We start from the raw sequence: 24,789 nt of genomic DNA, 5'->3' as shown, positions 1-24,789 counted from the left end.
CAGATACAGATAGTTGCGGTAGTGTAAGTGACGCACGAGTGTGGTGTAAAGTTGACCCTCACAACCCACCCCTTGCCCCTCCTCCATTTCCGTTTACTGGTCAGGCAGCTGTACACTGCAACGTTAGTGCAGATACAAGTGAGTTACAGATATGGGAGCAGTTTTTTGATGAGATCTGATAGATCTAATTACAACTGAAACAAATAAGTATACCTCACAACAACGTCCTGCTGGTCAAAAACCATTTCTTGTGACGTCTAATGAAATACGAGTTTTTCTAGCACTAGTTATAATGCAAAGCATCTGTAAGAAGCCAGATTTACAGCACTATTGGTCCAAAAATCCCCTGTTGATAACCCCATTCTTTCTGAAAACAATGCGTTATCGTCGTTTTTTGGAAATAAAAATGTATTTGCATTTTTACGATAATGAGATATATGACGCTGCTGTTCATCCCCATCCAAAATTAAATAAAATATGGCCCGTGGTGGAACACATGACACAGAAGTTTCAAGCAATGGTCACACCGGAAAAATCGATTACCATTGATGAAAGTCTGCTAATGTACAAGGGTAGATTGGGTTGGGTGCAGTATATTCCTTTGAAAAGGGCAAGATTTGGAGTCAAATTCTATATGCTCTGTGAATCCAAAAGTGGGTACGTGTGGAACTTTATAACGTACACTGGTAAGGGTACAACAGTAGGCGGTGAGTACAGTCGCCTTCCAAAATCTTCGCAAGTCGTGATGGCTTTGGTACATGATTTGTTGGGAAAGGGGTATTGTTTGACAATGGACAATTATTATAACTCACCACAACTTGCAGATCTGTTGATTTCTAAAAAGACTGATGTATTTGGAACACTGAAATGCAGTAGGAAAGATCTACCACAGGCTCTCAGAACAGCCAAATTGAAGAAAGGTGAAGTAGTAGGGTTGCAACGCGGCAAAGTGACAGTCATGAAATGGAAAGATAAGAAGGATGTGACATTGTTGTCAACCATCCATTCTATTCAAATGGTAAATGTAACACAACGTCACGAAGAAAAAATGAAACCACGACTGGTTGTCTATTACAATGACAAAATGGGTGGTGTTGATCGTGTTGATCAGCATCTTGCTTCGTACGCCACACCAAGGAAGCGTGGCAAAAAGTATTATAAGAAGATTTTCTTTCATCTGTTGGATCTGTCTCTGGAATTCATACGTGGTTTACACCAAGACAGGTGGAACAAAATCGCACCTCCAGTTCCGAATGGAAATTGTGAGTGACATTATCAAGCAGTACCATTCAGATGGTATGCTTCCATCAAGTGGCAGACCTAGCACCATCCCAACACCCCACCGCCTGTCTGGACGACACTTCCCTGAATACCTTCCCTCCACGGATAAGAAGCAAAACCCAACGAAACAGTGCGCCGTGTGTTGCAGAGTTCGGGATGCGAGAGGAAAGAAGATTCGTCGCGAGTCAAGATACTATTGCCCAGATTGCAATGTTGCACTCTGTGTTAGCCCATGCTTTCGGGTTTATCACACTGTGGGTAGCATTTGAAGGGAGACAGTATATGTGATAGTCTGTAAATTGGGACAGCATTAAAATGTGAGGTGATTTTATTTTCGACAGTTTATATCCTATTTTCAAACATTTGTAGTACTTTCCATGTATGTACGAGTTAACTCGGGTTAATAATTATGGAGGTTTTTTTAAAAGTTTTGTGACCTTATTTAACCCCAAAAATGAAATTTCATTACTGTTTCTTAATTGACGATATCGGGACATTACAAACACACAATAAAAAAAATTTGTAAAATAGGGGCTATTTTTGGGAAAATAATGTGTCAGGCAAGTGGTTAAGCAAAGTCCAGCTTATCGGGGTCCAGATTAACGAGGTTTTACTGTACTTTAGGAGGGTGCAAAATGTCCATATGTGCCGACACATGCAAAAATTTTAATTTGATCAATCAAACATGAACCTGTACACTTCACTTCTCCTGAGCGGTGAGTTGAAGTGATGTAGCAACAGGCGACTCCACTATTTGGGTTGGGGGAGTGCACCCTGAGTGAGAGACACATGTGGGCTCGCTGTAACCGGTGCAGCGACGCAAGTCGTTTAGGGTTACCAGACATCCTATTTTACTGGGACAAGTTCTCTTTTTTGGGTCCTAAAAATGGTCCTGGTGTGTTTTTAGGAAAATTTGAAAATATCCTCTTTTTTTTAGTGTATAGACAACTGCTTAACTTCAAGATTAGTAACAAAATGTTATTTGTAAATAATTGTTTCAGTCTTCAATTTCAAAGTAAGGAAATACAACAGACTCAGTAGCAAGTGCAAAGACGAGAAACTTTTCTTCCAATAGAGAAAAATTGTTGGACGTTTGCGTGTCTTCTGTTGTCACTGCCATGCTGCTTGCAGTTTTGATTTCAAAGCATTTGTGACATCAACTGTGGCTCGTGGTGAGCAGCAAGTTTCTGACAATAGGTAAGAATATGTGATTCACAGCAGCTTACTTTGATTTGAGTTTCATGACATCAGAATTCAGAAATAAACAGTAATTTTTAACTGCTCTACTCCTCTTAGTTGTTACATGCCAGTGGAGAAGTGAAGTTCTGTCAATAGTCAATTTGAACCATGCCGAAATGAAAATGTGTTATTAGTGACGATTTACAAGAATGGTTTCCGATAGTGGTGAAGTGAATCCTGGCTGGTTTTATTTGTTTCTTTTGTTTATGATTCACATGTGAGAAATTAACCAGATTAATGTGTTTCAATGGAAATTATTGTCTTTTGTGGTGCCTTGATTTTTATTCTGTATTTGCTACCATTCAAGGCTGGCCTTTGTTTAATGGGCTACATAATGATTCCAATCTGTTTCAGTGGCAAGTTTTATCTTCCTTTCTTTCCCTTCTTCACTTTCTTTTTGCCTGTCAGCTAAAATAATAAGCCACAAAATACAATTATGGGTTCCACTTGTAGTTGTGTACCAAGTACATCGTTCATGATATATACACCGATAAAATTTTATTAACACACACAAGAAGGCAACAGTTAACTTTAGGTCAACTGAAGATTCATTGCTAGTGTACATTCCAAAATTACGTGTGTGAAATTCACACATCAAACTGTATGGGTTTAGCCATCCGATTGGATTAAAATACTTGTAATGAACTGATTTCATAGAATTATGAGGTACTTTGTGGTGTCTGCCTTAAAGAAACAAACAAGCAATCAAACAAACGTAAAAGAAGAATAGTATGATGACAGCCTGAATACATGAAAAACAGAACGAAAATGTGTTAATACATGTGACACTTTAAAACTGTAGTAAATTGTTTGACTTCATTTGTCTGTGAAGTATAGGAGTATATTGGGGAAGACTAGAAGGGATAGAATAAGGAATGAGGAGATCCGACAGACAGTGTGGTGAAGCTTCAGGACAGCATAGATCAGGCACAGATAAGATGGTTCGGACACATGAAGAGGATGGATGCAGAAAGAGCTTACCATGCACAAGGAGTGGGAATAAGGCCAAGGGGGAGACCAAGATGGGGGTGGAAAGAGCAGATAGTGGAGAGTGTTAGGAGAAGATTGGAATGCCGTGGAAAGAGAGGAGTGGTGGAAGTCGAGGAGAAATTGAGAGGCTTAGACAGCGAATTATGATGATGTCTGTGAAGCACAGATGCCACAGTAGTGAGATGTTTAGTAGTTAAGACAAGAATAGTCAAAGTTTAAAACATGTGATGTTAAGTTGGATTAAAAAAGATTTAAAAGAAGGTAAGAAATGCAGGCAGAGTCTTAGACTGGCGACAGGGAACTGTGTATTGTTTGTTTTAAACTTTTTTTTTAACAAAACTTACCTTCATATGTTCACTTTGACTATTCTTGTCCTAACTCCCGAAGAAGTCACATGATGTGGTGAAAGCTTGTTTAGCTAAAACAAGTTAGTACTAGCCTAAACTGGATGCAGCTGCTGCATGAAATGGTGGAATGTGGTGTAAGTCGTGCCCACCAGGAATTCCTTGAACATGAATTTTCTCCACAGACTTGAAAAATTGCAACTTTTCACAGTTTAGCTTTTATTTTTTATAGAGGAAGGAAAAGACCGCTGTTTACTTTGTTAGTGTCCTTTGCAGAACAAACCATCTGACAGAGAGACCAGTATTGCAAGATAAGATATCTTGATTTTAAATTTGAATTTGAAATTCTTATACAATTAACAATTTTTTGAAGATTATTATTAATGTTACATATTCTTGATACTACATATTTAGCTACATATCCTTTTGATAATACATATTCAGGTACATATTTGATCCATTATTATTACATATTTATGTACATATTTTGTACTTTGATATTACATAAAAATCCAGTGTCAAGTGATCACAGATGTTCCATTTATTCTATTTTGATTGCAGGAAGCCAGTGGAGAGCTTGCCTGGGATGAAGAAGATGCGACTGCTGCCTACATGTGGAGTTTCAACGAATTCCTCAATCAGTTTTCCGAGCTCTATTCCTGGTTGAATAGCATTCAGGAGGCTGTGTATGGGAAGGAAGAGAATGTCACCGATAAAAGTTTGAGAATGGTAACACTATTTATTACATTTAAATTAGTACATTTTAGCATTGTAATCTTGATAATTTAATAAGACATCTTTTGAGCATTGCATTTTCAAATGTAAGGATGAGAGTTTGAAGACTATACTTTTATTCGTATTTTGGTTATTTAACGCCACTGTCCTACATCATTCCGTAAATCTAAATCATCATAATGAGAATGAGTGATTAGATGAAGTAGACGAGAAAACAAACACAATAAAACATTTATGTCCAGTTGAGGATTTGTTGGCAAGATTTTGAAGGAACCATAGAGTTTACCTTGAGGACACGTTTATAGTTAATTGAAATGCAATTTTTATTATTCAAACTGTGGACTTAATTCTGTGTATCTTTTTAATACATTACGTTTCAAGTTACAAATTACATGGTAGGCTTCCTCTTGACCTGAACAACCTGGGAGAGTAAAAAAATCAAACTTTGAGTGAAAGGAAATTAGAATTTTGAAAATACATCCAAGACTGGAAAACTACTGAAATGTCTAGTGATTTCTGGGGGAAAACAAATTTGACTTTTTTCTTGAACCAGTCTTTTAATGTCAAATATTCTTATTTAATTTCTTTCAAACAATGTTAGCTAGATTCAATTGAACTATCCTGAAACTCCACAAAAAAATAGTCTGGAAATAATTTCAAAATGTATTTTCAAACGTGATCAAGTAGGGAAATTTTTGCCAAAATGACTGGGAACTAGCCATGGTAATTCTGCAGGCTAGAGGCTCTGGTGCCTCGGCCTACAGCCAGGGTATTGTGTGTTGTGTTGTCCTGTGTGCTGAGGACCACTTTGCAACCTCGGCTGTTACCAAAAGCATGGTAATTTGTTCCCAGTGTGTTTTATTTTGTTCTTGATAAGAAGTTTCTCTCCATATGTTCTTTGTATTCAATGGCTCAGATTAGTTGAGAATGAGCTCCATAGGAGAATAGTAGTGCGAAGAGCATCAGTACAACACATGCCTATTATAATTTTAAATAAACAATTACTGAACGTAGATTAGAATTTTACATCAGCAACTGTTAAATATTTTAATTGCAATTTACAGCAGAACAACTAAAATCTCCATTAAATTAGGCACACACAGGAGATGTACTACGTAGAACTGTTAGCGAAAAATGCAGGCTCGACCATGACTCGAACCCGGGTCTCTGGCATTCCGTGCCATTGCTCTACCACTGAGCTACCGAGCCGGTCCGGCTTCACTTAATTTTTCACTTCTACTGTTTTACCTGTGTGGAATCGTGTGTGCCAGTGCTACTGCAACGGGTTCTGTTGCATAAGCGAGAAATCAAGCGAAGCCAGGCCGGCTTGGTAGCTCAGTGGTAGAGCAATGGCACGGAATGCCAGAGACCCAGGTTCGGGTACTGGTCTAACCTGCATTTTTCGCTAACAGTTCGACGTAACTAAAATCTCTTAAGATTTTTTGTTGAGTTTGAACTTACACCAGATTTCTTCTTAAAAGTTTGCATAACCATTACCCACTATTGCATGTCACAAAATAATACAGTAAATGTTACTATTAAAGTGACTTTTATTCCTGCTATGACATTTTGTTCAGGTAATATTCTTTAGAGTAGAGTGACTAGTTGTGTAAGGCAGTGTATGTACTATAACTTTGTAGTGTAAGCTTGAGAAAGTTCTGGGGAATCTGTACGATATGGTGCAGCAAGAATAAAAAAACACTTTAAAATTTACTCTATTAGTTTTCAGTATTGAACTTACACTTGTGCTCACAAGATTTTACAAAATAAAATGGCATATGCACAACATACAAATGTACAAAGACCATGTGCATTTAGTCCTCTCCCAGTCTCTGACGAAGACCCCAGATGAGTTTGAAAGTTTTGGAAATGTTTTTAAGAGCTTTGTTTGTAGACATTAGTTCTTGTTCATTTTTATGGTATTGACAACTCGAGTAGCGAAATTTTACTTTCTTATCTACCCAACACAACAGTAAGTTCAAATTGTTGTGAGGTTTGCTAAAACAATTTAAGCCACAATTTGATAAGTTTTTAATGACTGATAGTGTACTGAAATAATATGGGGTGCAGTTTAATTGTTGTTTGTAACCTGTTATCTATGGTGTTTCGGCTTGTTTTCGGGACATGGCCTTCCCAACTTTCCTCCTTCAGAACATCCTGTCTTGGGCTGCTCTTCTCCAGTTTCTGATGTGAAGGTTGGAGTCTGCATCCTTCTGGATACTCTCCTCCCATCTGATCCTTGGTCTTCCTGCAGGTCTTCTTCCTCCCATCAGTGTTGCCACATGAAGGGAAATTTCCCTTTTGCAGGGAAATTCTTACCGAATTTTTAGCCAAAAGGCAAAAGGAAATTTCGATGGAAAAAACACAATTTAAGGGAAATTTTAAGACATCTGACTTGACAATATTGCAGTTTTGTTTACATTTGCATATCCACATTATTTATTTATTTATTTTCTGTTCTTTCTTATTGCTGGTCCTTTGAATCTATTTATATTTTTGTTAAGTTTATTGTACGTTGCTTTTCTGCATCTTCGGATAATAGTAACGATGAACATTAACGATTTCATGGATTCCTTTTCACGATTTCAACCTGACATCTGGCCAGGAAGCAATGAAGCTGACGTGTCAAAAGTTGAACGTTTTTTATTCATTCAAACATAGAGCAACTGAAATACTATTACAACTGCTATTACTATTACCACCACTATTAATAATAATAATAATAATAATAATAATAATAATAATAATTACTGCTACTGGTGCTGCTGCCATTTTTTATTATTATTATAGGTGAAGGGAAAAAGTGGTCCGAAAAGTGAAATTGTCCCCTGAGATTGTGGCAACACTGTCTCCCATGTTTCCTCCTAGCATCTTCTTCGGGATCTGTTGCTCATCCATTCTAGCTACATGGCTAGCCCAGTTTAGTCTTTTTATTCTTACGTATATGGAGAGAGGTACTTCCTTATAAAAGTTTGTAAATTTCGTCATTATATCTAATTCTCCACACTCCCTGTGATTGAATAGGGCCAAAGATCCTTCATAGGATTTTACGCTCAAATGAATAAAGTTTGTTTGCAGCTTGTTCCGTAAAAGTCCATGCTTGACATCCATATATTACAATACTACGAATGAGAGTATTGTATAGCATCACTCGAGCTCTCCAACCGACATCTCTACATCTGATTAAAGGTAATATCGAGAAGTAGGCCTTATTTGCTGTTTGAATACATGCTTGTATTTCTACTATTTCTTCATTTTTATCATTCAGGTTTGTACCTAGGTAGGAGAAGTTGTTGGTCATTTCGATGTTAACGTTTTCTGTTACCTTGTTCTGTTCAGTTTCTTCTTTTCCTTGACTGGATTAATATCTATATTTTGTGTAATAAATACAGTTGTTTTTAACAGTATTAATCATTTAATTATATTTATGAAACACTTCAATTTTGGCATAGTTTTCAGATCACTATAAGCAGAAAGTAATGCATGTTGTTACATGATGTAGAACTTCAAGTCAAATCATTCAAAGAAAATAGAGATTGTGTTAAGAAAATTCAGCAAAGATTCAAATAATGAATTTTGTCTTGGGTGACATATGGCTGAGCTGGCGAGGGATGAAGATCATACGTTTGGTATATGACAAGCCCCTTTAAAAAAAAAGGTCAAAAGAATTTGAAGCAAATGGTCTCAATGAAATGACATCACATCTTTCTTATTCGTACACTCAAAAGTGCTGGAGAAATATGAGCAACTTGATTCAAGGAGCTGTAATGAGTAGGGAGGGTCACAAATGTGTGAGTTGAGCATAAAACAAATTGTAGGACATTCTTTATGCCACCCTGTGTGTTTGGTTTCAAGTATACTTCTCAGGAAAGTCATTTTTCAGTGTGGTTTGCTGTTTCTCCAAACTGTCTCCAAACTAAAAAAACATGTTTTCTTATTGAGAACTGTGTGATTCTCAAAATGTAGGAAATTCTTCAGACCATAATTACACTGTTGGAACAACCTGTGTATGTACAATCATAGGCATAACTGTTGAGCGGGAGGGGTCAGGAACCCCTCCCCTCAACCTACCACCTGACATACGTACAAGAATTGGACTTAAGGATTTCTCCAGATGCAAGACCAAGTGCATCCCCTTTGGGCCAAGACAACACGTGTGTCCGCATTAGGCATTCTTCCACATGGCTCACATTAGCCAAGGAGTGGCATGTGCCTATTCAAGATTTTCTTCAGTCTTTGTGGACTAATCCCTCTTTGAGGATCCTTGCAGACAAAATGGTCATTGGCCATTCGGAAAGCTGCATGTGTGTCAGGCATAATTCATGGAATTTCAAGTTCCTGCCATTCGGGCAGGTATATTTCAGCATCAGGAAACATGAAAGAATCGTTTTGTTTGCATCCATTGTCAATCGAAGGCATTTGCCAAAAGTATATATTGAAAGTAACTTCTCTCATTTTTGTTTTCATTTTTTTCTGTTCAAAGGACATATTAGTGTCTTGAGGCTAGGGGCGGAGAAATCAACTTCTCTCGATGCAAGGGGAATCGGGTGACCTTTTCTTTAGTTCGTTATGGTTTAGACATCAGAGAGAGTTGTCGGCATTTATTCTTATGTTCATGGACTATTTCTTGTTAGTTCGTTAAGAGTGATCAACTGATCATTTAAAGATATGTAAAGTTACGAGGGATGAGAAATGCTACTGTACGGCTTTCGGCGCAACATAATTTTTTCACACCAAACGTTGTTTTACATCACTCACAATACTGTTTAATCAATATTGGGTTCTATTTTGATTGGTGTAGCGTCAAATCATCGCCGACAAAACATCGCCAACAAAACATCGACGGTACAAAACATCGACAGTACAAAACATCGACACCACAAAACATCGACAGTACAAAACATCGACAGCAAAAACATCGACTCCAAAAACATCGACTCCAAAAACATCGACTCCAAAAACATCGACGGTAAAAACATCGACGACAAAAACATCGACGCCAAAAACATCGACGGTAAAAACATCGACGACAAAAACATCGACAGCAAAAACATCGACGGTAAAAACATCGACGGCAAAAACATCGACACCAAAAACATCGACGGCAAAAACATCGAAGACAAAAACATCGACGGCAAAAACATCGACGCCAAAAACATCGACGGCAAAAACATCGACACCAAAAACATCGACGGCAAAAACATCGACGGCAAAAACATCGACGGCAAAAACATCGACGGCAAAAACATCGACGGCAAAAACATCGACACCAAAAACATCGACGGCAAAAACATCGACGGTAAAAACATCGACGGCAAAAACATCGACGGCAAAAACGTCGACGGTAAAATCGTCGATGGCAAAAACATCGACGGTAAAAACATCGCCGGCAAAAACATCGACACCAAAAACATCGACACCAAAAACATCGACACCAAAAACATCGACACCAAAAACATCGACGCCAAAAACATCGACGCCAAAATCATCGACGCCAAAAACATCGACGGGAAAAACATCGACGGGAAAAACATCGATGGTAAAAACATCGACATCAAAAACATCGACAGCCCAAAACATCGACGGGAAAATCATTTTTTGACAAAGTTTTCCACACTAAGGAATTCAAATCTAATCCCGAATATTTTGAGATGGCTACCCTAAATTATAAAGTGTTTCAGTGAAACGAACAATGCGTAATGATCGAACTCAAGTTGCCAACTTACAGTGCTACCGTGCTACCAATGTACAATGGTCATTGTTGTAAGAATGGCCCGCGGGGTCGAAACACGCCCTCTCAATAATGACGTTATTATTATTATTATTATTATTATTATTATTGATAAAATTACAAACAATGAGTTTGCGCAGTGAACGTGATTCTTTAGTTTCTGGTAACCATTTATGACTTCTCGCCGGCAGCGTTTGTGGTCGGGGGAAAGGGAAAGGAAGGCTCCTTCGTGTGAAAGATGAAAAGCCCACCGACTATTGTTATTCCTTCTTTATTAGACACAGGAGACCGAAAGGACCAAATACAACTTGACTTTTCCGTAGTGACTTTCTTTCGGTTCATGCACGTGTGCAAGTAATATAACTGCCCCCTTGCAATATTGTCTTGCCCCCTTCCCCTCCAGACATTTTCCCTGGGTGCAGCACCACGAAGCGCCGTCACTGTGTATCGGTACCACTGTTGTATTTGAATCAAGGGGTCCGAAGTTCGATCCCCGGTTAAGGATAGTTGCATAGTGGTATGGATTCTTTAAACTATAGGTTCAGTTCCGATTAACCCTTCGTGGGTCACACGAGAAAAATTACCTTGTTGATCGCTCGCGGTGCCAGAGACCGGGCTCTTAATATATGTTAAATTAAAGGTCTAAAACGCCAAATCCTCAATTATTACGATTAAATATATATTGTTTTTTGTTATAAATATATTTGCAAACAATTGAGATTGTATAAAACTACGAAATGCATGTTTCAGTTTTAAAAAAAGTAAATATACAGTACAAAATAAATAATAGGCTATTCCAAATACCGAAAATTTCAATGTTACATGTGCACCCATAAAATAATAATAATAATAACCGCTTAAGTCCTCTTTATGCACAGAGAAGTTAATCGGGACTGGACCCACAGTTTAAAATAGGATCTGAACCACCATGTGCTTTCACTGGGTATCGAACCCGGGACCCATTGATTACAGGGTAACACTGCGTTTATTGCAGAGACAATTGGAAAAATTAGTTTCTTTTGCAAATAAAGTAACTGGTGATTGAAAGTATTTTTAAATTTTGCACTGCACTCTTACAAATGTTACAGTGATGGGTATGAATGACCATCTGAATCAAACTGTCAATCTAGTGAGTTAGTTTCCCTTAGAATATTTGCTCTTCTTCCCTTATGTCCACCTTATCAGGAACGGCTTTCCAGGCGGGCTAGGGGACTGATGCCCCGCAAAACATCTCTGGCTCTCTTCTCCCCAAGATTATTATAGTAGGTTAGACGCATTTCGACCAAAAATTGGAAGAACTAGAAGTTTTCTCACTTAATATTTTCCATTAAAAGACTTCCGTTTGGCCAATCATAATTCACCAAAGTTGCTACAAAAATTAAATCACTATTTTTAGGAATAGGTCTAAAAGCTGTGAAAATATTTCTTTTATAAGTAGGAGGACGTTCAACACCTAACGAACCTTTAAGCTTCATTTTCATAGACGTGTGCACAGGGAGGCAAGGGTGGCCGACTGTCTCGCCCCTAATCCTTTACTTAGAAATGCAATATAATCTTTTTGCAGTTATAATATTATACTCTAAAAGAATGTTACCTATTTTTAAGCCGATACATGTCCAAGCAACTACGGGGGAGGGAGTTGCTTGTATTACTTTTTATATAATTCAACTATTCCACTCCGTTTTCTAGGAAATTTCTTGTAATTACACTCACTCATACTTTATACGTTAGCTGTAAGTTGTGAGCTGTGTAGCTTAATATGGCTGGCGAATAAATGGCTCATACTTGGAAATTAATAAATTATGAGTAGTTGTTTTGAATCTGAACCTGAGAGATTAATTTAAAGTCACATATAATTTAAACAATGTGATCTTTTTTTTAATAATGCAATACATATATAGCTTAATTCAAAGTAGTCCAACAAGGCATATTATCTTCGAAAGCATCTTAAAAGATGCAGGATAGAAACTTATTCCTTTAAAGATCCTACCTGTAACAAGATGGGCTTGCTGTGCGAATGCTACGACAGTCATAAATTCTTTCCGTAAATATTTGACATCAGGAAATAGTCTCAAACACAAAAGTAACTGAAGTAAAGGCAATAGAAGAGGACTGCTTTTGCAAATGAGAATGGCGGAAGCAAGGGGGCCATTGAGCGTCTAAAATTTTTAGGTTTATTAAAATTTACAAGTTGATGGTACTTTTATTGACCTCTGCGGGCCAGAGGAGCAATTTTTATGATTTCACAAATGTGACAGTTGTTTCACAAAATAAAAATAATCTTGGACGCTATTTTTATGGCCTAGAAAACTTTTTAATCCTCTCCAAAAAAAGTTAAGCGGCAAGTTCGATTGTGACCCCCTAAAGTTAGATTCCAAGTTACGCCCATGAACTTGGATAGAGAAATTCTCGTCAAACAAAAAATATATAATACGTGGCAAAATGATGTCTAAATGTGGCGGCGATTGGTTTTCAAAACTGGGGGGGGGGGGGGGGGGGGACAAGGACAGTTTACTTTCCCTTGGTACATAAGGTTTAGCATAGTGCGAGAGAAAATGTGGCAAAATGTATGCAACTGCCCTCTCCCACACCCCCATAATCTCCGCCACTGGTTAAATGTGAAAGAACATTTTTCTACTTTGCAGCAAATCATGGGTTACCTTCGTAATGGGATTGGTAACTAGAAGTTGAGTGCTGTATTTATTCCCTCAAATGTAACAGTTATTTAACAAAATAGTCCTGGATAATATTTTTATGGGATGGAAAACTTTTTGATTCTCGATTAGTGCAGTAGCGGCGATTAGGTTGGCATGGGGGTGCAGATGCCCCCCACACTTTTTGCCGCCTTTGCCCTCGCATTATGCTAAACCGTATGTACGAAGAGAAAGTAAATTGTTAAATTGTTCTTGCTTGCCCCCCCCCCCCCCCCCCCCAAGTTTTGGAACCAATCGCCTCCACTGCATTTAACTGTTGATGAATAACACTAAACTTATAAAGTTCGTTAAAGGCAATTTTGAACGTTTCAACCATTGCAGGCAGTTGCTGGAGGGTTCTTATTTCTAATTCCCTTCCATATCACAACAGTAGTGAGCGGCGGAAGATTGTAACTTTCCATAGTTCATAAATTCGGAACTTTCTGAATTGAAACGGCCAAATCCAATTAACACATCACTTACTGTCCTTAGTAAGGCTTTCCTTTAATTTATAAATTCATAAATCATAATTTTAATATTCTCTTCACATGTAGCTCTTCTGCTTTCACATGCTGGAATCGAAATGGGCTACTATGATAGTGCACAAATTATTCTCTAACCTCAGAAATGAGGTTAATATACATCCAACCAACTAAATACTGCAATACGGTGCAAAAATCAGCACGCTTGGGGAATGTAGGCATACTCCTAAGACTCCGAAGAGCATTAAATTGCCCAAGCGTGCTGACTTTTGCACAAATTGCAGTATTTTATAGTGGAATTCGAGCCACTTAATGAAATGTACCCCCACCAGGGATCGAACACAGGTACACTTGGTTACAAGGCAGCAGTCTTATTGCCAGACTACCTGGGTGTGGAGCTTAATTTTAATATTTCTAATTCATAGTTTGTTAACTCCTTGATTTCATAACGTCGTATTTCTCTCTCTCGGAATTTTTAGCGAAAAGGATATATGTATACGGTGCCTTTCACGGCCGAGGTGGCCGTTGGACGGCGGCTAGCGTATCGGAAAGTAAGAGCACATCTACCGGCATTTAAACCCACAGCTGTACGCTGACCTTGGCATTAGACACGTCAGTGCTTCAGTATCCAGACAGTTCTTGTCCAGTTTGCACGTGTTTGTGAAGTGTTAAATTGTTAACAAGTGTTTTAGATTGTTTTGTTTTAGTTTACGTATTGCCAGTTTTTTTCTGCAGTCTAATAATACCACGCTATCCGTAAAATTTTAAACAACGAATTTTTATATACGACTCTTACGTCATTACGAATTCTTGTAGGGAAGTTAGAATGCGTTTCGGAGCAGAATTCCCAGATGTTCCTGTTTCACACAGAGACACTGTTCTGTTACTTGAGAACAAATTTTGGAAAATAGGGTCTGCTCTTGTTAAGGTAAAACGGCATGTGCTTACTGAGGATAAACTTGACGACGTTGGAACACGATTGAAACATACTCCTCGGAAATCTCTCCGGCGCCTTGCACAAGAAACAGACATATTTCTAACGTCATCGTGGCGAGCTACCAAGCTTTTATACCGGAAGCCATACATCAGAAGAATTGAAATAAAATATGAAGAAATAAATTGAAGCAATTTCGAAAGAGGAACTGATACGTGTTAGTGAAAATTTCCTATAAATATGTGGGTGCAGGAGGACATCATTTCAAACACCTTTTGTAACACGGTACGTGTTCCTTTTAATTGTAACTGTCGATGCAATTGTACGAGCATATTTAAGTACATAGCTAGCGGTTCCAGTTACGCGGATGTTGCACCCAGTTTGCCGGAAGACGTGTTTCTACTTCCCGGCGCACTTTCCGTCGCTCCACGGCCACCTCGGCCGTGAAAGGCACTGTATAATTATGACACGCATGAGAGAACATTGCTAACACTAATATTGTCGGTACTCGAATGAGGAACTAACTAACAAACAGAAATGAAGCTTAAAGGTTCTTTAGATGTTGAACGTCCTCCTGCTTATAAAAAAATATTTTCTCACCTGTTAGACCTATTCTAAAAATAGCGATTCGATTTATAGGGGAATTATACACACTTAGCTGTATGCACATATTCTTCGTCACCGTTTGAACCTTCAACAAAAGAACAACCCCACAACCACCATATACATCCAACTATTAAAAAATTGTACCAGTATATAAATATATGTGTTAAGGAATCACAAAATATAGTTTTCTCACTCAATATTGGCACAAAATCAATGGAAACTTAAATTTTGCTGAACACCCAAGAAACTTAGACTCTGTGAAATTGTCGCGCGGTATTTTTATGGACACGCCAACTCTCAAAATGCAGGAAAAGTATCGGCCAGTATCTGAAAGTAACATCCAGCCAGTGGCGGCGATTAGGGGGGAGGGCGAGGGGAAGCAGTTGCCAAGCCATTTTTTGCCACTTTTGCTCCCGCACTATGCTGAACCTTATCTACAAAGGGAAATATACTGTCTTGCCCCCCCCCCCCCCCCCCGCCCAGTTTTGGCACCTTGCCCCACGGTTTTGGAACCCAATCGCCTCCACTGAATCCAGCGGATACTTTCCGATGTCGATACTATTGTTATCAGCCGATACTGATACAACGACATCGGTATAGTCTCAGCCCTAATAGGTATATATTATTTTTGTTAATTAGTTTCACTTTTCTGCCACATTTGGCTAATCGTGACGATGAGGATGAGAGATATAATGAAATTGATGGGCACTCGCAAAGAATGCACATGCCTAGGCCAGGATATACGTGTGTATATATATATTCTATATTCCGTGCCATTCCCAGAAACAAGTTCTAGATCCGCCTACGTGTATGGCGACAACCTGTGTATTTATGTCTAACACAAACTAGTAGCAAAAAATTACAGCTAAATACATTGCAAAGGACGGAATTCCTTAAATTATTCTCCTTATTTTCTTAAGTTCATGTAAGGCTGTGTATTTTTAAAAATAAAACACGTCGTTTGTTAAAAACACTTCCTGCACAAACTACATTTGTGACAAAAATTCTAGAAACCCTTCTGGTGAGACTGGCAGAATTGATATCAGTTGCGGATAAACCCTGATGTTTGGGAGAGACGATGTTTTGATGGCTTCTGTCCAGTGGCTGTCACAAGGGGTCTGCAGATACCGCTGCGTGAAGGTCTGCGGGGGAGGTAAAGCAAAGGGCCCTCAGTCGGTTCGTACGATCATCATCATCAAGGAACATTTCTTCCACGTCCACAATATAACGAGCATACAACTACCCCGTCTACGAAGTTAAAAGCAGCTTGCTAGAAAGCAGAAGGAAACATGACACTTCTCATTGTTTACGATTCCATTGTTTGTGCTTTGGGGCAAGAATCAAGTGCTAATAATGATATTGTTTTGATGTCAGAAGGTGCGCGTGCAGCGCGAAATTATCGAATCAATGAAAATACCGCTCTTGCGCAACAACCATGGCTGATTAGAAATCTAAAAACAAGATCGACCAATGTAGGCATGTTTGGTTGAAAGCAAGAAGAGCTGTAGCTTCATGATGCTATTATCACAACACTAAATCCAATTCATGGAACGAATCAAGATATAAATTTCACCTGGGCAAGTTGGAGTTTTAGCACCACTCTACTTTCCACCCTGTTACTCGCCCCAGTCTTTCTACTCTGCTCCTCCTACTTTCCGCCTTCCTTCTATAATAATAAAACATGACTGCATTATAAATTAAGGGTTTTAATGACAAAAAATAGCGATGTTTTTGCCGTCGATGTTTTTGGTGTCGATATTTTTGGCGTCGATGTTTTTGGCGTCGATGTTTTTGGCGTCGATGTTTTTGGCGTCGATGTTTTTGCCGTCGATGTTTTTGGTGTCGATGTTTTTGTCGTCGATGTTTTTGGTGTCGATGTTTTTGCCGTCGATGTTTTTGGTGTCGATGTTTTTGGCGTCGATGTTTTTGGCGTCGATGTTTTTGACGTCGATGTTTTTGGTGTCGATGTTTTTGCCGTCGATGTTTTGTGCTGTCGATGTTTTGTACTGTCGATGTTTTGTACTGTCGATGAAATGTAGGCGATGTTTTTGTTATCGATGTTTTTGCGTCGATGTTTTGACGTATAACCATTTTGATTAGGGAAAAATTGAGGGAAAATTTGTAAATACGTGCCCTATAAATAGGAGAGCGAAATGTGTTTGGGAATGTAGCAAGTGTCTACGAGGAGAAAAAAAATATCCGGAGTTGATGGTAACACAACATTCTTTTACATGATTATCATCTGTCGTTTTCACGACGACGATAGATTCTTAAGTACGTGTATATCAGAGGTTCCCAAACTTTTTTGGTTCACGGTGTTCTTAGTGTTTCAAGATTATTTTGTGGTGCCAAGTCAGAATGTAGGCCTGTCTAACACTTGCAATGCTCAGTTAGTGTGGGTAGGTTGCTTGCCTCAAGTTAAAAAATATACACGTATTTCAAATTCAGAAACGTTTTATATGTGAAAAGTACTAAAGAAGCACATATTTGCAGTGGCGTAGCATGGGCATTTCAGGTGGGAACGCCAAGTCCAAAGGAAGGGTCGGCCCTTTCTTGCTTAATAATTTACTTATGGTATTAGTCACCACAGGTATTGTTTATTTACCTGAAGTCAGCTGGGTTTTCAATAAAACATCATCCATGCATGTTTTAGCTAGAAAATTAGATGCCTCACTATGCCACAAATGTTTTGAACTCTTCTTCTTTTATACCTTTTTTTATACCTTTCTGCATGATGCAAGTCATTAAAAGACTACGTGAATCACAAGCCCCTCTGCACAACAGTAGACGTCATTGTTGTGGATGATCAAACTACTGATTGATTTGGTTTATTTTACTTAGCTTTTCTACCACTTTTGGTTAATCGCGAATACGAATATAAGTGATGATATTGAAGAAGGGACACTCACAAAGAACACCCATGCTCACGCCGGGATTCGAACCAGGGACCTCTGTCATCTTGGCACGATATGCAAAACACTCTACGGAGGTGGCTGGGTGGATGATCCAACTATCGTACACTCAACTGACGTAACTGTGCCGATTAGTAATTCAGACCACTGTTTATTACATCTTGAGAATGTTGATAAACATTTTAAAATAATTTTGTCCAGAGACCATTCGATGGGTTAAGAGTTTTCTAATGAATTCTAAACATTTCCATTGACACAATATTAAGCAGTTAAATACTAACGATATAATAATAATAATAAAAAAAAAAAAGTTTTGCAGGTTAAGTGGTAGAGCAGCCACAGGCTGAACTTCTACCATGAGGACTTCACCATCTTATTTGACAAAACCTGTGTTGATCTTTTAGTTTTTAATGCACATCGCCGTTAGTTTTTAATGCACATCGCTCTTTGTACGATAAATTATACAATGCAGTGGCCATTAAGAAGTGGTACATTTGAGTTTGGTAAAGTTACGTCAGTCAATATTGAGTATTGTAACATCACATAGCACGAGTGGCATGAGCGCGAAGAACTGGGTAGGAATTCTACCGCTGTTGTCTGCTTCAGAAGGCAGGAAGGGTCACATGAACCAATCACGGTAGACCTCTGCTCCGTACGCTGGTGTACGAGAGAGCATTTATGCACGTGCTGTAGAGATCCAAGCTTTCTCTCCAGAATTCTCTCAAGAAAGCAGCAAGGAATATAGAGTCCTTTACGCCAAACCTGCTCAGCGTCCAGCAAGGAAAGGCATTGAAAGAAAATGCTAGAACGAGTGTTGTTAGTGGAGCGTTGCAAGCGGATCGCGAAAAGTAGCTATTATAATGCCATGAAGGTCAAACATATATGAAATTAGTCACATTTTACTTTATATTCACAGCATTTACGTATTTTTGAAATTTTAAATCTGGGAACGCCGGTCATACGGACATACTATAACGTTACACCACTCCATATTTGGAACATTCATAGCAGTATCCAATACATATTGGAATATTTCGCTGCGCACTGGCTGCCACGGCGCACAATTTGAGAACCACTGGAATATATTATTAGCTCATAATATACTATGCATTTGACTGTGTGAAAACCAAATCATGTTCACATTCCTATGATTTTCTGTTACATCTCTTGCAGAAATCTAGACTGTAGATCAAGTTTCGTTAAAACCCTGTGTATAAAGTTGTATTTAACCTTTTGAGTCCCAAGGCCATTTTCACAAGTAAGCCTCTCAATCCCGAGCCGATTTTGAGCAAAATGCAGAGTTTCAATTAAATGAGTGTAGATCGGAGACTAATTGCCCTAGAGAGATGAGTGATATACCGTTGTACGCGGAATGAACCAGAGATTCAGACTATATGAAATTTATGCAAATTCGGCATATATGTGGCGGGGGGGGGGGGGAGAGGGCTAACTCTCAAAATTCCAAAATTTCGGAAAAAAAAATTTGGTTCCCCCACCCTTCCCCCAAGATAAAAGTACATGACAGTGTCGACATGCAAATGGAAATGATCGCTGACATGTAAGGAACACAAAAATATTTGCATCATTATCATATGACCAATGTAACTTGAGTTATAGCCCCAAAAGGAATGGTCGGCACGCCACTGATTGAAGCTTCAAAATGCAGCGGTACCTTGAAATGACTATAGCTCAGAAACTAAATGCCCTAGAGATATGAAAGATATACCGTTGTACGCAGAATGAATCACAGATTCAGACGATATATAATTTATGCACATTTGGCGTACATATGGAGGGGGAAAGGGGGGAAATCTCCTCAAAAATACTTTTCTTAAAATAATGATGTTTCCCCCCGCCCCCCCCCCCCCGAAAAAGAATGTCAAAATGCACAAAATGCAAAATTTATGCAAATTTGGCATATATATGGAGGGGGAAGGGAGAAAACCCCCAAACATTATTTTAAAAATTGTCAGTTTACCCAAAAAATGTCCTCGCACTTGGGCACAAAACGACACCTACGCACAACATTCACGGATGAAAAGCTAGAATGCAGTGAAAAATGAGCGCCGATTCTTGCGCTTGAAATTCTATTGTTAGACAATGCAGGGTAACCCCTGTCGCAACTTGTGGACACTTGTGCTAAAAAAACAAAGGTTTCCTTCAGCGCACTTCGAAATTCCATTCTCACAACGCAGATTCAACAACCAGTCTTACCCCTCCCCACCCCCTGCTTGCACCCTCACGGAAAACTTTCATTTTGAAATCGGATAATGATAAACAAGTTTCCTTCGAATGCAGTTAACATGCGGGAGTGAAAAGCATTGATTTAGAACAACAAAGCCCATCTTCCTTTGTCGGCAAAAATTTGACATTGAAAAGAGACTCAAAAGAGAAGTCCCTTTTCCCACCTTTTCACCTCCATTTTCATGAATAAAAAAAGGTGCAAGAAACATTTCTGTTAAATACATGTGTTAGGAACAATATAAAAAAAAATATCGAAATTCTAGCCAAAAATAGAAAAGTTATAACGTAAAAACTACGACCTTGACACAGCGTCTCGATCGAGATACTTGGGACACAAAAGGTTAAAACATGCACTATATTTACAAGTATTTATAGCCAAACTGTAGCCTACGTGATGTTACAAAATTTTCAGTGTTTCTTTTCTTAATCTCAATCTCCAAATGTGATTTAGACATGGATTAGAAAATATAAGAAGAATATGGAATGTTCACTCACAACATTTCAGAATTATGCACGTACACACGCAGTGGCACAGGGGTTAGAATAGCACACTACGACACAGGGCCATGCCCAAAAGTTGTTCTACTTTACCGAACTCGATAGATGTCCCCATAGGACTGCTTCAGTCTGTTTCGATGTCTTGTTGGCTGCGCATGTGAAATACTCCATGAAAATGCATGACTAGAGGGGTGGCAAAACTTGTTTTTTTTTTAAAAAGAAACAAATAAACAGTTTTTTTTGTTTTAAACATGTTTTAAACAAATTAAAAAAGGAATTATTTTGCTTTTTAATGCTAAAAAGGATTATCATCTAAGAATGATGATTAATAAGGAATCTGTTAAATCGTTAAAGGAAGGACTGTGTTTCTAATTATAAAGTAAACACTTGATTAACTTCTTCAAATACCTATTTATGCTACTCTCAAATCTCGCATCTTCGAGAAAGTTAAACTAATCCACACTATCCACGTGCTAGCCACTCTGTTTTCCGCAATACATTTCATCGTGAATGCAACAAAATATTGACATTGACAGCTTTGTGCAGTGTGTCAACTACGGAACAAATCTGTTTCATCCATATACTATTAAACTTTATGAATGTTATTAACAGTTGTAAAAAAAAATAAAATAAAATAAAACATAACCAGGTGTTTTAAACGTGCCCTGTGGGCACTCATTACGATATGTTTCTTTGTTATTTGAAATTACATTTTCAGCCACTGAACAGACTTCTGTTCACAACAAACTAAATTAAACAGATTGAATGAAATGGCAAATTTACAAAACATGCAAATAACTAGAGTATCAAATATCAAAATGTGTTTTAAACAAGTCTAAAAAAAATGTTACAACACTGTGTTTTAAACGTTTTATAAAAATTTGTAAAAATCAATCACGTGTGTTTTAAAGGTTTAAAATAAGTTATATGTTGTTCTATATTTCTATAATGCTGTAACTTGCGAGTCCGTCAGCATCTCCACTCCACGATCAAAAGTTGAAGAGACAAGACATAATTCTTCCCCAGACACACTCTGCGCCAGTCGGTGCAACCCCCACTTCGAGCGTCATTTGTTAGTATTGCTCCTAAGTACTTGAATTTGGAAACTGGTTCAAACAAGTTATCAGATTTTGATTATCACCCAACACTTGGTTTCAGCCTGTAAGCATAGATGATTTAGTTTTCTCTTTGCTAACTTCCAAACCTATCTCTTTAGCTGCTTTGAATAATATTTTAGAATTATTCTTAATTGTATTTACATCATCCCCCAGTAAGTCTACATCATCTGCATATTTTAACAGCTGAGTCACACACACTGTTTAATTTTAGTCCTTCATTAGTTTTTTACCTTCCTAATGGCGTATTCTAAGGCAAAATTAAAGAACGGTGGAGATAATGCACTCCTTGTTTTAACCAATCATTATTTACAAAGGGAAATATACTGTCTCCCCCCCACCCAGTTTTGGAACTCAATCGCCATCACTGTATATTATTTATCTCTCTTGACTGAATCATCATGCTTTTTTGAAATCAATGAATAGCCGATGGACATTTTGTTTATATTTCCATTTTTTCTCAAGTGTCGATCTAATGTGAAAAAATTGATCTGTAGTTGATCTGTTACTTTTAAATCCACATTGATAATCACATAGACACATAGTAATTTAAATTTATTTTGAACAATTTCTTCAAATGTGATACCAGAGATCATCTTGCTTTGATTTTGCAGATATTTATTTCAGTCTCATCTCTGAATCCGAGAGGAAACAAGATACTTTTCTTGTCTCAGTATAATTTCTATTTTCAAAAAAAATCATATCACATAGGTTTGTTTAAGTGTAGTTTTCCGAACACCCTCTTACAAAGTTATAAAAATTATGATTGAGGTACAGGAGTACATTGTACTCCTGTCTCATTTGTGCAAGTATTTGGTTAAGGATAATTCCATTTGAAAAAGAGAAGGCCAGTCATATAAACATAATGAAGAATAATTGTATCTTTGAATAGACGTGACCCCGTCTTTAGAAAAATGTACCCCCTCTTAAGTAAAAGAACATTCGTTCTGAGAGTAAATTTTTACCTGTTTCAATCGTCCCACACACATTTTCATCAATTTTCATCTCCTTAAAGAAGTTTCCAAGAACACAGGTCAATAATAAGTTTACAATGGTTTGAATTTCTGTGGTAAGGAAGAAAATACTTATACGTTCTAAGCAGTAGAAACTTTTTATTAAGCGAATTGAAAATAGGTTCTTTTAACAGTAGCACCTTGCACCTGTCAAATTATCTAAGGGGGTACAGGTGTACAATTGGATTTAGGGAGGTACAGTACCCCCTTCAAATATTTGGGAGGATACTACAACACTTCCCCCCCCCCCCCCCCCCTAGGTTCTGCACCAATGTCGCAACCATTTGTCACAAAATTTTCCTGAATTGGCAACCTTCTCCACAAAGTGTTCCTGAATTGGCAACCTTCTCCACAAAGTGTTCCTGAATTGGCAACCTTCTCCACAACGTGTTCCTGAATTGGCAACTTTCACCACAACGTGTTCCTGAATTGGCAACTTTCACCAGAACGTGTTCCTGAATTGGCAACCTTCGCCACAAAGTGTTCCTGAATTGGCAACTTTCACCACAACGTGTTCCTGAATTGGCAACCTTCGCCACAAAATTCCTGAATTTGCATGGAAATCTTGCTGCTGACTAATGCCCTTTTTTGTAAAAGGGGGAGGGTACACTTTTGTAAATTTGTAGTTACTAATTTATAAGATATATTTCCTTTCAAATTTTCCAAATAGAGTTTTCTTGGACAAAATTCTCATAAAAGAAATTGTGAATTTTTTTACTAGCTATGAAATTATATGAAGTATAAATTCATATTCCGTCACTCTAAGCAGAATTTTTATATTTTTCCCATTTTAACAAACTGGATCTAGAGTTTAAATAGAAATAGAAAAATCTGCAAAAATATTATCTGATGATAATATTATGAGACAAATTATTTACAGATTCTTCTATTTCTTTTTAAACTGTAGATCCAGTTCAGATTAACCTATCTGAGCACAAACTGTATATAGAATAAGTTTCTGACATACTTGTGAGTAGAGACTGATACAAGGACAAGCACATACAATAACGAGAACATCCTCATCACACAGGAATCTTGACTCGTCTGATCTTGATAACATTGCTAGTTGAAATGGAGAAGCCATGTTTCCTAGACATTAAAATAGGTTGCGACATTTCATTTTTTCAGAGGGAGTGATGGACTTTGGTTTACTATCTCAATAAACGTATAGATATTTGTCAATAGTTCTCCAGAAACAAAGGTTTCCATCAATTTATATCTCGCATACCCTTTTTTATTTATTTATTAGTAAGTATGTTTATAATTGAACGTTAATTTTTTCAAATCTAATTTTAATATTGAATTGAACTAATGCGTCTGACTACATATAAAAAAAATGTAAATCACCTGAACTGCAATTTTTTCTGCATTGAAGAAATGCACTGGAGGCCTATTCCTTGAGATAGGAAAAGCAGGTTTAAAAGTTTTGAAATTTCTAAATGATTTCTCTGATCAGTTAAGGTTAGATTCATGGCACTGAACTTGCATTTTTAATTGGATACACAAGGTCTTTGAGTGAACTTGCAATGTGTTTTGAATTTTCTTTGTAGATGCAAAAATCTTCAGTTAATGATGCTGCACATGCTGTCGCTTATCTTAAAGTTTACTTTTTCACATAAACGATGTTGGCACTCATTAGAAGGCAATGTATCTGCATTTAATACGACTACATCTGGAGAGAAACATAAGTCTTCAAACTGACTATTGAATTACCCACCAAAGATTGAGTTTTTCTCTAAATCCTGAAGTACCATCCACCCATGGTAAATAAATCATTTTTAAGGTTTCAAGCTTTTTTCTAGTCCTGGCATTTTCTTGCTTTGCTCCAAGAACTGAAGAATTTCGGTTTTGCACATACAATGGTATTACTTTCAGTACTTGTAGAGCAGGGTGAGGTCCTTGTGAGGCCTGTGATGTGTCCTGTCCATATGTTTTGATCGTCCTTCGCTTATCTCATCTTATCATTTCAAAC

The 24,789-nt window shown here is 37.8% G+C and overlaps 1 protein-coding gene across 1 annotated transcript in view; it reads left to right on the top strand.

The window, feature by feature from the left end:
- Nucleotides 1–24,789, top strand: part of klar (klarsicht) — a 495,292-nt gene that overhangs the window by 7,250 nt on the left and 463,253 nt on the right. Inside the window, exon 3 of the mRNA XM_083124917.1 lies at nt 4,416–4,583. Coding sequence (XP_082981043.1) covers nt 4,416–4,583 — 168 coding nt within the window. The remainder of the gene's footprint in view (nt 1–4,415; nt 4,584–24,789) is intronic.

The sequence above is a fragment of the Lepisma saccharinum genome, chromosome 7, assembly GCF_977018435.1.
Source record: "Lepisma saccharinum chromosome 7, izLepSacc3.1, whole genome shotgun sequence".
Lineage (NCBI taxonomy): Eukaryota > Metazoa > Arthropoda > Insecta > Zygentoma > Lepismatidae > Lepisma > Lepisma saccharinum.
Note: the sequence above shows the minus strand (reverse complement) of the source record. Positions and strands in the feature narration are given on the sequence as shown.